At 40.5% G+C, this 13446-nt stretch overlaps 1 protein-coding gene across 1 annotated transcript; it reads right to left on the bottom strand.

Moving 5' to 3' along the window:
* Positions 1–2546: 2546 nt before the first annotated feature.
* LOC126601440 (F-box protein CPR1-like) lies at positions 2547–4052 on the bottom strand. The gene has a single exon (XM_050268155.1). It carries the CDS (start codon positions 4050–4052, stop codon positions 2547–2549), a length of 1506 nt encoding a protein of 501 aa, XP_050124112.1.
* Positions 4053–13446: the final 9394 nt, after the last annotated feature.

Below are 13446 nucleotides of genomic sequence, written 5' to 3'. Positions count from 1 at the left end.
CTCTCGAGTACTCATCTTCAACATCTTATGCTTCCAGGGAAGATACCGCATCTGCCTGAGAAACAGATAGGGCAAGTGAGAAGGATACAAGGAAGCATGTGGAGACAAGCGTAACAGCACATGTGCCGATACATCCACTACTCTGTCAAAAGCAAAAGTATCCCATATCAGCAGGGTCGAACGTACTCTAGATTTGATGGACTTGTTTTGACCCTCAAATTCTTCAGTCGGCCTTATACTCTGGAGGAAACCAGAAAACCCTCCAGCCCAGTTCAAGAATAAGCCTGTGGAAAGTTACTTCTTCAAAAGCAAAAGTATCCCATATCATCTCTTCTCATTTTTCTTCTATTTATCCTTCATGCTGCCTGCAAGATAGGGAGAATGTGAACAATCAGCCGGAGCTCTGATTGCTTACCTGGTCTGTCACCTCTTTCAACAGATCCCCTAGCTCGGCGACTTGGGGGACTCCTACTACATGGTTTGTATCGCGCTTGACCAAGCCTGAAACTACAAGTAAGCTTCAAGTGAAATTGATACATTACCTTGTGCTTCTCCACCAGTTACAGATACCACCCCTGGATGGAGGAAGAGTACTTCCAGAGAAGATGCCACATCTACCTATGAGACAGATAAGGCAAGTCAAGACGATACCACACTTCGGTACTTAGAAGTTTCGTGGTTATGAGATCATTTTCCCACAATATTTCCTAATGTCATTTGTACTAAATCATTCACTTGTACTCACTAAAGGAGAGCTTGAACCTATGTACTTGTGTAAACCCTTCACAATTAATGAGAACTCCTCTATTCCATGGACGTAGCCAATCTGGGTGAACCACGTACATCTTGTGTTTGCTTTCCTATCTCTATCCATTTATATACTTATCCACACTAATGACCGGAGCAATCTAGCGAAGATCACAAAAAGTGACCGTTTTCGCTACCTAGGATCTATCTTGCAAGAGAACGGAGACTTAGATGGAGATCTCAACCATAGAATACAAGCTGGATGGATGAAGTGTAAGAGTGCATCCGGCGTGTTGTGTGACCGTTGTAGGCCACTGAAGCTCAAGGGAAAATTTTATAAGACGGCAATAAGGCCGCGATGTTGTATGGCACAGAATGTTGGGCGGTGAAGCATCAACACGTACACAAAATTGGTGTAGCGGAGATGAGGATGCTTCGTGGGATGTATGGGCACACGAGAAAGGATAAGATTGGGAATGAGGATATCCGAGGTAAAGTAGGAGTAGCCAAAATTGAAGGAAATATGAGAGAAAATCGGTTCCGGTGGTTTGGACATGTGCAAAGAAGGCCTACTGACGCTCCAGTTCGAAAATGTGACTACGGGACAGAGGTTCAGGGCCGAACGGGTAGAGGAAGACCTAGGAAAACTTTGGAAGAGACCCTAGGAAAAGACTTGAGTACTTGGATCTAACGGAGGACATGACACAAAACCGAGCGCAATGGCGTTTTAGGATTCATATAGCCGACCCCACTTAGTGGGAAAAGGCTTTGTTGTTGTTGTTGTTGTAATGTAGATACAATTGTCTGCTGCAGAGAGGTAACACCTTGGTGGGGATTTCTAGAATTTGGGGGTTTGACTGGAAATCTTTTTAAACAAAAAGAGGATATGCTTTTATGTGCAGGCATGTCTCTACTCTTGGGCTTTTGGGAGAATAAGGTTCGTCTTATTGCGTTCAGCGAGGACCGGTGTTTTTCTCTGCTTGATCATCCATTAGTGGACTCGGTGGCATACAGTGTGTGTGTAATGAGCCAAAGGTGCCGAAAGATTAATGTTATGTTTCATCATGATGGCAAAATATTCTTAATTGCCTGAGGTATTGAAGAATTTCTCTAATTTTTTGCTCTCTTTTCGCGTTCAGCAAGGACGTTGCCTTTATTGTTTTAACGGACTTGGTCGTATACCTTGTTCCTCTTGTTCACATCCCTGGGTCATGCGAATCATTAAAACATTCGCGTCAGGCAGTATTCAGTGTTACAACTTATATGAAGCAATTCAAATTTTACGTTTCCTTCTTAGTTATGGACTGTGTTGGTGCTGATATCGTGTTTTACATGTTTCCTTCTTAGATGCTGATTTTAGTCCTGATTAATTCTAATAATTTACTCTTTATAGATCATGGCTGTTGTTGATGACAGTAGGATTATTAGTCAAAGCAAGTTGGGAAAGGGTATTTAATCCACTGCATTCCAAAAGAAAATTACTTTTAAATTGTTGTACGTAATTCTCTACAACTATTTTTCTTGGCGAAAAACACTTTAAAGATCGAATTATCGAAAATTCTATTATTTGTCAACTGTTAATTTCGGGTGCAATAATAGTCGAGTGCATTACCATTTAAGTTGAAAGAATACTGTTTTCTTTCTCCAAAACGAATATTGTGATTATAAAAATGAATTTTGAATAACTTTTTTTTCCGGGTGCAATAATAATCACACTTTAATGATTCCAAATCCAAGCATTTGAAGAAATGTTAACACAAATTAAAGGAATGTTTACAGGTGAAAATGAAGTGAGCTAACTAAAATCCATAAGAATCAGTATTGGATTGATCAAGCAGGACAAGGGTCTCAACAAAAGAATCAATGGACTTGAGTCCCACACCCTCCCCAACTCCAGAATACTTAATTTGTTTGGTCTTGAAATCCACCACTTCCACATCATTATTTAGAGCTATGAACACTTGTTCGCCGTTGCTTTTAAAACCAACATGGTAGCTTGAAGGGAATGGCTTCGGGAGCGTCACGCGGTATGAATCACTCCACGATTCCACCACACCATACTCTTGCATCACATATAACTCGTAATAACATCCTGAGTAATCCCCCCAAGTATTAATCATGGCGAGGGAATCCTCGTATACCGTAACATAAGGTAGGCACGCGCTTTCTCTCAAAGTTTTCGGCAACTCGATCTTGCTAAATGATTCAGTGGCCATATCAAACGACACTATGAAAACATCATCAGGCCAAAGAAGCCAGTGCACTGCGCCATTGACGAAAACAGGCCTAGCATTCGCCGGCTGATATCTCCTACACACAAAATTGCAACCGGGAATAGAAAGGGAGGGAGGAGCTGGAGGTGGAGGACTAAGAGTCTTCCAGGAGCCCCGGGCTAAGGAGTAAACCTGGACGGCAAATGGGTTGTCCATGTCAGGACCACTAGAAGGATTACTGCTGAAAATCGTCAAAACCTTGTAGTCATTCGTGCGTGAATCGTAGCCAAAGGCGTAGGCAGGTGTAATCGGATCACGCTTGTCATTTATAGATTTTTCAGGGATGGTAATGGTAGGATGCGGCAAAGTCACAAATTTTCTGACCGAAGGGTTCCAAATTATTATGGGGAATGAGGGGCAGAAGTAGTCTTCATCAGCAAGGCATACGAGGCCGTTGCAAGTCCCCACCAGGTAGTAACCGTAACTTGAAGGAGTAACTTTTGTGTCAATCTGTTGGTAAGTCGACGGAGTTATAATCTTGGAATTGGTATCATTGATGTTGAAGGAAGAAGCAGAAGCAGAAGCAGGCTTATCCCAATACAACGTATAACGATTAATGGACCACCTTATTAGATAGAGACTACCAACAACGCCATCATCGTCATGACCAATTTGATTTTGGTTGCGGTGGAGATGGTCGGCAATGAAGGAGGGGCTTTGGATGAGATTTCTCCATGACTTGCATACCACGCTACACTTGATTAAAGATTTGACGGACGGTAACCTCAACAGGATTTCGCGTACGATTTCTTCAGGGAATATGTCGCAGCAGTATTGAAATACCCCTTCCAACTTGAAGCGGGTGGTTCTTACATCAGGTAGATATTGAAAGGCGACGATCCTGTGCTTCTCCTGGGTTCTAGAGGACTGACGACGAGGATGATGGTGATGACGGTGATGACCATGATGATGACGAGGAGGAGGAGCACGTGGAGCCTCCTCAAACTTGCTCTTCTTCGAGGGAGGTGCTGATGGTGAGTTGTTGTCGGTGGTGCTTGTGCGAGAAGAGATGGCATTGGCAATGGCATCCATGTTTGTTTGCTTGCTTTGTTTGTTTTGGCTGGAATTGAGAGTTGTCGAATGGGAGGGATGGGATCCCTATTTATCTCCCTCCCATTTCCCAGTCGGAAAAGGTAACAAATTAGTAAGTTAGAGGAGTTGAGCGGAGTGCTTTTATATATACTCCAACGTTGACAAGGCATCCGTGTTCGATAAGGAGTTTGATTTTATAAGACCAAACAATGTAGCTAAAGACCAAATTTTAATATGATATTTTAAGGGATTTTAGCTTTTAGCACATTATTATAAATATAATTTTTCATTGTCAATCAAATTGTTGAATTCGATTGTGCATGTAAAACATTGATGTACTCTATAGAGTTTAGAATTTTCACTCTACTTAAATCATCTACCTTTTTATTGGAGAATTGAAGTTTCTAATGTTCTAATCATTGTCCAAATAAAAAAGCTCTTAGGTTCAACTCTTTATCTCATCATATAAAATATATATGATTTGAATCTTAATTTGACCATTTTTATGTAAAACTTATATGTTTGACCATTTATTCGCAACAAATGTAGCCAAGTCTTCTCACATGCAAAGGGGTTTTGTGGATTCATTTCAATGTAAGTGCAAAAAAAAAAAAGCTAAGAAGTCACGCAAATCAAGCAACATGAACACATTATAGATACAAAATGAGTAGAGTTCGCCAAAGGATCACATGGGGCCAAATCGCACCTCTAGTCTAAAGTAGTGAAAGGTAGCTCTACTTAGGGTTTAGGTTCGGTAGATCTAAGTTAGTCTTTACTTTTTTAAAATTTCACAAATAAGAGTTGTATTATCCATTTACGACCATTTAGTTTTCACTAGAATATACGCTCGAGCGTTGCTACGGGAACTAACTGTTTCAGGCGTAATCGGATAAATAAAACACATTTAAGTTGAATAAATTCAACACGATTATGAACAAACAGTGGGATACATGAGTGTATGAGGTAGATAAGATAAGCAGTTTTTCTTTTATATACATTCAAGTGAGCTGGCATATAAACACATTGTACAATGAGTGGGAAGAAACTGAACGTCTTTGATTAGAAAGAGATGGTTTCCAAAAAAGTTTTGTTTCCTTAAGAAACAGAAGAAACATGTAGTTCACACATATAATATGTGTCATGCAGTGTAGGCAGCCACTTTATCAGGTAATTAAAAACAGAAAGTGTTGAGGACTTGTTCAAGTAGCTAATTTTGTAACCACAACTGTTCAAAGGAAAACATAAGCAGAAGGTCTGTTTCCATACGAAACTGAAGAAACAGAGGCAAGCTGCAGTTTACACATATTTTTCCCCTGCAGTTAAGACGGCAAAATATATGCCCTGCAGCCTACATACCTCACTTAGCAGTTAGCAAAACACAGAAAAAGCGGTGTTTGAGCAGGTAAGTCGTCAAGCACAGATGTTCAAACAAAAAAATATGCAGCATGGTGTGCAACATTCGATCATGGAGAGCGTGGCTGTTCACTTTTTCTGAAACCGGACATCTTCGACACCAAAGCAAAAAACATAAATCATAATGTAACAAAAAGGCAGCCATTACATCTAAATCCTCCCACACTTCTCTCGGACACTCCCTATCTCTCTCTGCAATTCCTAAAACAAAGCTCCTAAATCCTATCTCGGACACCCCCATCCCTCTACAAATCGCACAAACAAAACCCTAAACCTAATCCTTGAAATCCCACCCAAACCTAATCCCTGAAACCCTTTCTCTCGGACAACCCATACCACAGAAAATGCATCTGAACTTTAGTTTATAAAATCGCAGGCCGTCTTCTCTCTTCCTACCTTTTAACAATTCACCAATAAGGTTATCTCACTAAAAACTTATATTAGCAAATCCAATGACGAATGATGTGAAACTGAAGCTGTAATGAAAGCTTATATTAAGAAAGAATGAAAAGCCATCTTTCTACAACTTGAAACCAAAATTTAAGTGAATGGCCCTCTAACTAAGGTTATTGAACATGATTAACTATCCACAACCCTCAACCTTGTAACCTGAATCAAACTGGTTTCACACATACCAATAGAAAACCAAAATATCAGTGTTTGAGGAAGTTAACATATTTGAAATACCACTAAAAACAAAGTATACTTTTAGGCAAATATTGTTTAATCACCCAAACATAATTCATGATATCTGCCAAAAAAAAATACCTCTCGATTAGATTTCTTTTGTTCACGAACTTTCTCCTTGACAAACTCCTGACATAGAAGTATGTTTTAAAAAACTAGCCTCGGGGTGCCCCTAGGGCGCCTTTGAGGCTGGGCGCTAAGGCTAACGCCTCTGTTTTGCTGGAGTGGGCGAAAGGCTTCGCCGGAGATGCCGAGGCGGCGGAGGCGCGCCTCAAGGCGTCCCAGGCGCCTTGTCTGCCCTTTTTTTTTCAATAGAAAAAAACCACCTGAACCCAAAACGATGCCGTTTGGGTAAGGGTTTTTAGTCCAGATTCCACTTTTAATCCACATTCCACCATACCTTCGATCCTCTGCCTTCTTCACCCACTTCTCCCGTGCGCCAGAACACACAGCCACCGTCACCCCAGTCGATCGTCCTCTCCCAATCGCCACGCCGCCGTCATCACCCAACCGCCGTCACCCCAGCACCGTCAGCAAGCCCACAAAATCCCCAATTTTAAAGTTAGGGTTTCTAAAATTCTGAAAAAGTTAGGGATTTGATTTTTTTTTTTTTTTTTTAACTGGTGTGTACTGTGGACCATTCTGGGATAGGGCTGGGTGCTATATAAATCTGGAGCAGTGGATGGAGGAAGCTTTTCTGAAGTAGGAAATAAATATGGGCGATAAGCTTTTCTGGGAAAAGCAGAAAAACAGAGAGGAGGGAGGAGGCCAAGGCTCAAGGGGATGCAAGGAAGAAAATATCGGTAATATCGGAAATATCGGTAGTCCGAAAACACGGAAATATCGATGGAAATATCGGGATAATATCGATATCGATAAAAATTACATGGAAACCACGGAAATTGTAAGAAAAACTTGGAAATTTTTATTGAAACTTTGCAGGATGTTTATTTAGTCAATTATCTATTAGTTTATCACAAAAAATTGGAAGGAAATGCATTGCATGATGAATTTAACTGATTTAAGTTGATTATATAGCGAGCTGGCAAATATTGTGAGTGTAGAAAATATGTAGTAATTAATGAAAGAAGTTTAAACACACCAATTGGGGCTTATTGCGGCAAGTTTTTTAGATATGACCTCGCATCAAGTCGTCTTTTGTGTTAATTTGTAATCTTAACTGGTTTTGTTGTGTTGTGTCAATTAGTTAAATTAAGCGGTACATCCAATTGGGGCTTATAAACATTTTAATTCTCTTTAAAAATCTAAGGGCATTTAATCAGGATTTTAAGTGATTCTTTAAAGTTTAAGGGGTATTCGATCATGATTTTTAAGAAATTCATACATTCCAAATGTATTCATTTAGAAATTGATTCGAAGAGATTTTTAAAAAGTTGGGAAACTCAAAAAAATTAGAAATATTTCACATAATATTTTAAACATTCTCAAATCGCTTCCTGAAAATTTGAGGGAATTCACTTAAAATTTTACATAAAAGTTTTAAAAATTATTAAACTTCATCAAAATTCATAAATTTTTAAATCTATTATAATCCTTTAAAATCTGAATGGAGTAAAAAATTCAAATCTAAACCTAGTATGAAACAATCACTAAATTACATAGAATTTCTAAACCAAATCTAACAATGATCAATTACAATTCTAATACGATGTTGTAATTACTTGGAGTTTTTTAGGGCAATTTAAGTAGATGATTTGGGGGCCTGAAACTTGGTTAAATCCCTAAATTGCCAATTGAAACGAGAAAGAAGAGAAGACAGAGAGAACGAGAGGCTCCCCGTCTTCCTTTGTGCTAGTAATCCATGGCGTCAACGAGTCAACGATCCCTCCTCCTCATCGCCCTCCTATCCCCCTTCGCAATCTCCGCCACCGCATCAAGGCCCTGCAAAACCCTCTTCGTTTCCTCCTACTCCTTCTCCCTCCGCCGCCTCCCCTCCTCCTCTTCCTCCTCCGGCTTCGTCACCATCGTCACCGAGATCAGCCAGATCCGCCCCGTCCACCTCCACCCCACCCGCTTCGACGACGACTTCGTCCCACACCCTCACCACCACGACGCCAGCGAGAAGCGAACATCGGCACCAGGCACTGGGCCAACATCGGCTGCGGCAACCAGCAGCTGAGATCTGTGGTCCTCACGCTCAGCGGATTCCGACAGCTCCACTCCCTCTCCATCTGGCCGTTCAGTAAGCCCTCATCCGCCTCTTCCAGCTCCTTCTTCTTCCTCGACGGGCGCGTCCTCCTCGCGATAATATCGAAAATTTCACGATATTTCCAAAATATAGCGATATTATCGATAATATCACAATATTTTGACGAAAATCATTCGGATACCTATTTAAATATCCATTGCGCGAAAAACCAATAATATCGGCGATATTTCGCCGATATTATCGGCATTTTCTTCCATGAGGGGATGGGAGAAGGATACCTATTTAATGTGAGTTTGATGTTGGAATGTGGGACCCAAGTTGGGACTAGTTTGGAAAGTTGTCTAAGAGGAGATGAAACTGACAAATGAGGTTGCCTATTTAATGGAAAATGGGTATAGGTCTTTTCGTTTCAGATTTATAGTAAGGTTTCCAATTTTAAACGAATTTGGATGATATTATCTTATTTTTGAATGACTATGGATTTGAATGATAAAATTAAGAATGGATGTTTATTTTACATAGTATTATTTTTTATACAATTATATGTATAATATATAAAATATATATATATATATAAATTAATCTTATAAGGCTTCGCCTCACGCCTAGGCTGGGCTTCGCATCCGACACCTTGCCCACGCCTCACGCTTTTAATACATTCATAGAACCAAAAAAGAAAATAAGTCACAACTGGTGCAAGTAGAGGGGAAGGAGGCAGAGAAAAAATTAGGAATTTATGAGTACACCAATCCTATTTTAGTTTCCCAACTCAAGGATGCTAACTTCATCATATAGGACTACCGTTAAACGCATATCTTTTTGAAATTAAATTAAGAAAAAAATTCGACACTCACATGCCACAACACAATGTTACATGCAGTAATCTTACCATCACAACCAAATTGACACAAAACTTCTAATAGTCCTTTTGAAAGCGAAAGTCAAGCGATTAATCAAATTCCTTTAGCACTAATTACACACTGCCGGAACAGAGATCCTAGCAAAGCTACACCAATTAAATGACAAAGACTAAAAACCACAAACAAGGAAAAATAGAAAAACAGAGTCATCAGACAACATTAGACCGGCAGTTTCTAACACGACATGAAAACGACACGAAAATAACAGGTTTCGGATCAACACGATAACTTATCGGGTCATTATCGGGTGACCCGTTAAGAACCCGTTAATAATGGATTCTTAACGGGTATACACGCGGGTAACACGTGGGTAACCTGTTTCGATTCTTAATGGGATATTTCATGTGGAAATGTTTCTTGTTGAAACATGTGGAGTTATACCTATGTTTAGATATGGAGGAATTCTGTGGTACTGTTGAGCATTGACCACAAGTGCAGTTAACAGCATCAAGGGAAGGGAATATACTTACGATTTTGTGTGTGCGCGCGTGTGTGGGCAGGCTGGTTCAAGAATGAACTTTAGCAGCGTGACTCCGTTCTTTTTCTGACTTAACCTTTAAAATTTGAATACGCTGACACATTCTCTCTCTCTCTGAGCCTTTATTTGGAATTACTGTGATTGTGTTGTATCATTGTCCATGCCCCCTTTTCTTGTGATATGCAATTACTTGTTGATTTCAATGCCTTGCCTGATTCGGGCCGAGTGCGAATCCAAGCAAGACACGGAACTCTCCGGGGCATGCTGCCAAGGACGAATCCGAATCCAAGAAGCAGCGGAGGAAGTTGTAGGTACAAAGCTTTGCTGGATTGTTGCGAGGGACTTGATCTCATAATAATTGTAAGGAGAACAGACTTAACTGAATCAGAGAAGCTGGATGTGTAATACAAATTCATTTACTCGTCTAATATTCAAGCAGTGGATTTACATTTTATTACTATTTCTTCTCACCGAATGAGTGTAAGCTTCAAACCTGCAACTTGTATTCTAAAACCTATACCTCCTTCTCAAGAAGTTGATCCTCGGATTAAAATTTTATTCGGCGTAGATCATAGTAGATTCTCACTCTTCCGTTAAGGTTTTTCGTCCAATTAAGAACCATTCTAGTCTAACAAGTGAGTTACTAATTGTATTCAAAGGAATGTGAAGTCATTGTACTGGTACATAATGGTATCAATGCAATCTGGTAAACTCAGCAGTGGAAACATATGGAAAATGTTATTTTTCATTTATAAAATGTCACTGTTACAATTTTTCTTCAAATCCAAACATCATACACGGTGCGACTTTTTCTTCAACTCCAAATGTTGGTATGTGAGTGCTATGAATCCAGGGTAGGTGGAATCCAACGCCTTTGCAATTTCTCCAAAGCCTCCATCCTTCGCGTGGTGCTCAAATGTATTTCGGATAAAACGGAGGAGGTCTTTCAAATTGTTACCATTGTAACGTTTTACTTTGCTCCCTTTGGACGGCTTGCTGCCGTTGGCAACACCGAAAGGAATCTGCAAAACTGGGTTTGCCTTGGCCTTAACGACCCAATTATTTCTTAACTGTTTGAAATCCCATTCATGGTCCCAGATCCATTGAATGTCACACGAAGAACTTACAGTCCTTTGCTCAATTGCCTCAAACATCTCGTGGGCCTTCTTCATCCTATCAAATGGGTGAGGCATTAAGAAAGTATGTCCAATTAGCTTCCTGGCGAAATGTAGAGCACTGCAGAACAATAACACACATGGTTAGCTAACCAAACCAAAACCAAAACCAAAGCCAAAGTAAAGAATTTTTTATTTTTTATATTTTATAGAGCTTACTCGGTATTACGGTAGGCCATAAAAGCTTTCCTGTCATGTGTTGAAAGCATGGATTAAAATATCGATAATATCGGCGATATTTCGCCGATATTATCGTTTTGGTAAGGGTCCGATATTTTTTTCACCTATCCACTTGATTATCGTCAATATATCGAGATAATATCGATAATATCGCGATAATATCGATATTACCGATATTATCTCGATATATTAGGCTGGGAGCCGGAGACTCCTCGGAGGCGCCACCCTGAGCGCAGATCCGAAGGCTAGAGTGGTGACGGCGGTGGCGATGAGGGTGGATATGAACGAGGGGGAGATGGATGCGGCGGGGGAGGTTGGGAAGGGAGTCGGAGACTCCTCGGAGGCGCCACCCTGAGCCCAGATCCGAAGGCCAGAGCGGTGACGGCGGTGGCGACGAGGGTGGATACGAACGAGGGGGAGATGGATGCGGCGGGGGAGGTTGGGAAGGGAGCCGGAGACTCCTCGGAGGCGCCACCCTGAGCGCAGATCCGAAGGCCAGAGCAGTGACGGCGGTGGCGACGAGGGTGGATACGAACGAGGGGGAGATGGATGCGGCGGGGGAGGTTGGGATGGGAGCCGGAGACTCCTGGGAGGCGCCGATGGCGGAGAGGACGAAGATGAGGGAAGAGAGAGAGAGAGAGAGAGAGAGTAAATTCAATTTTGGGTTTCTGAAAGTGAAGGGCGAAGAAGAACGAAGATGAGGGAAGAGAGAGAGAGAGAGAGAGAGAGAGAGTAAATTCAATTTTGGGTTTCTGAAAGGTCAAAAGTTAGTGATGGGGGGTAAGGTGGACAGCTATTTACATCAGATAGGTTATTATAAAAACCACCCACTTGCATGGGCGTGGGATTTTTATATTTTAAAAGTTTGGGAGGTGTATTATATTATTATATGTATATAAATGTTATATAAATTATAAATTATTAGATTTTTTTTTTTAGGCAAACATATTAGATATATACATAAAACATTCACATATGTATGTTCTTTTATAAGAAATAACATATTATTCAATAATTATTTACATCTGATATAGTAAATTTAATTAATTCATATAATATATAAGAAATTTACCTAAATCTGCCTAGACCGCCTAGGCGCCCGCCTAGATCCCACCTAGCCACCTAGGCGCTAGGCGCCAGCCCACCGCCCGACTAGTGCTTAGCGTTTTTTAGAACCTTGGTATTTATAGCTGGGGTTTTTTGTGGGTAGTGGCGGGCAGGTCGGGCAGCTGCCCGTTAGAAACAGGCTGGCCAATTGTTATTGGTTCGGCTCAATAGCTCACATTGCTTAATCCTTTGCTTAAATGAGTGTAAAATATTGTACTAATTCATTATATATAAATGATTATGGTGTGTTTAAATTTCTTTCATTAATTACTACATATTTTCTACAATCACAATGTTTGCCAGCTCGCTATATAATCAACTTAAATAAGTTAAATCCATCATGCAATGCATTTCCTTCCAATTTTTTGTGATAAATTAATAGATAATTGACTAAATAAACATCCTGCAAAGTTTCAATAAAAATTTCCAAGCTTTTCTTACAATTTCCGTGGTTTCCATGTAATTTTTATCGATATCGATATTATCCCGATATTTCCATCGATATTTCCGTGTTTTCGAACTACCGATATTTCCGATATTACCGATATTTTCTTCCTTGGTTGAAAGCAAATTCAAAGTGAAGAATGGGGTTTGAGATAGGAATCCATCCATGACAGACAAAAAATCCTCAATATCAGTACATTTGCTTTTTTCCCAACTCGTGTCCCCCTTTTCCTTTTGAGGCCCCTAATGTTGATTAGGTAGAACTTTTGGTTCCGAACGACATAGCTCCTCAAATCTCGCAGGTTCCCATGACAAAGGTCTCTCTTGTGGAGGTGCTTTAGGCCTTGTAGCATTGTCCTGCATGAAATTAAATAGTGAGAAATGAAGAAAGGAAGGAACAAATAAAGGAAGTAAGGAAGAGAAAATGTAAAGATGTTGTTACCTCATGCTTTTAAGAAGATTGGAGAGTTGTTTCATGCTGCTCAGAGTCCAGTGCCCATTCATCAAGATATTCCTCAAAGTACTGGTAAAATATGAAGAGCTTTCCACCAGTTTGGTCTCTCTTCGGGGCACCATATGCTCTAAGGAAAGCGGGATGAGTGACTCGAAGAGCGTTGTAGGAGTAGTGGCTGACCTCCTCTCGTTGTGAAGACGGAAACTCCACTGCTCTTGAAAATTGGGAGGTGCCATTCTCCCATGTGAGTTCGGAGACATTATCCTTCTTGTCGTAGTGTATCTCGTAATGGAATTGATGTTGTGCTAGGATAGCACCAAACCCGTTAGAACCAACTCAAGTTAACCCACAAGAAATTTATCAAAT

The sequence above is a fragment of the Malus sylvestris genome, chromosome 15, assembly GCF_916048215.2.
Source record: "Malus sylvestris chromosome 15, drMalSylv7.2, whole genome shotgun sequence".
NCBI lineage: Eukaryota > Viridiplantae > Streptophyta > Magnoliopsida > Rosales > Rosaceae > Malus > Malus sylvestris.
The sequence above is the reverse complement of the archived record's forward strand: the minus strand, read 5'-3'. Positions and strand labels throughout refer to the sequence as shown.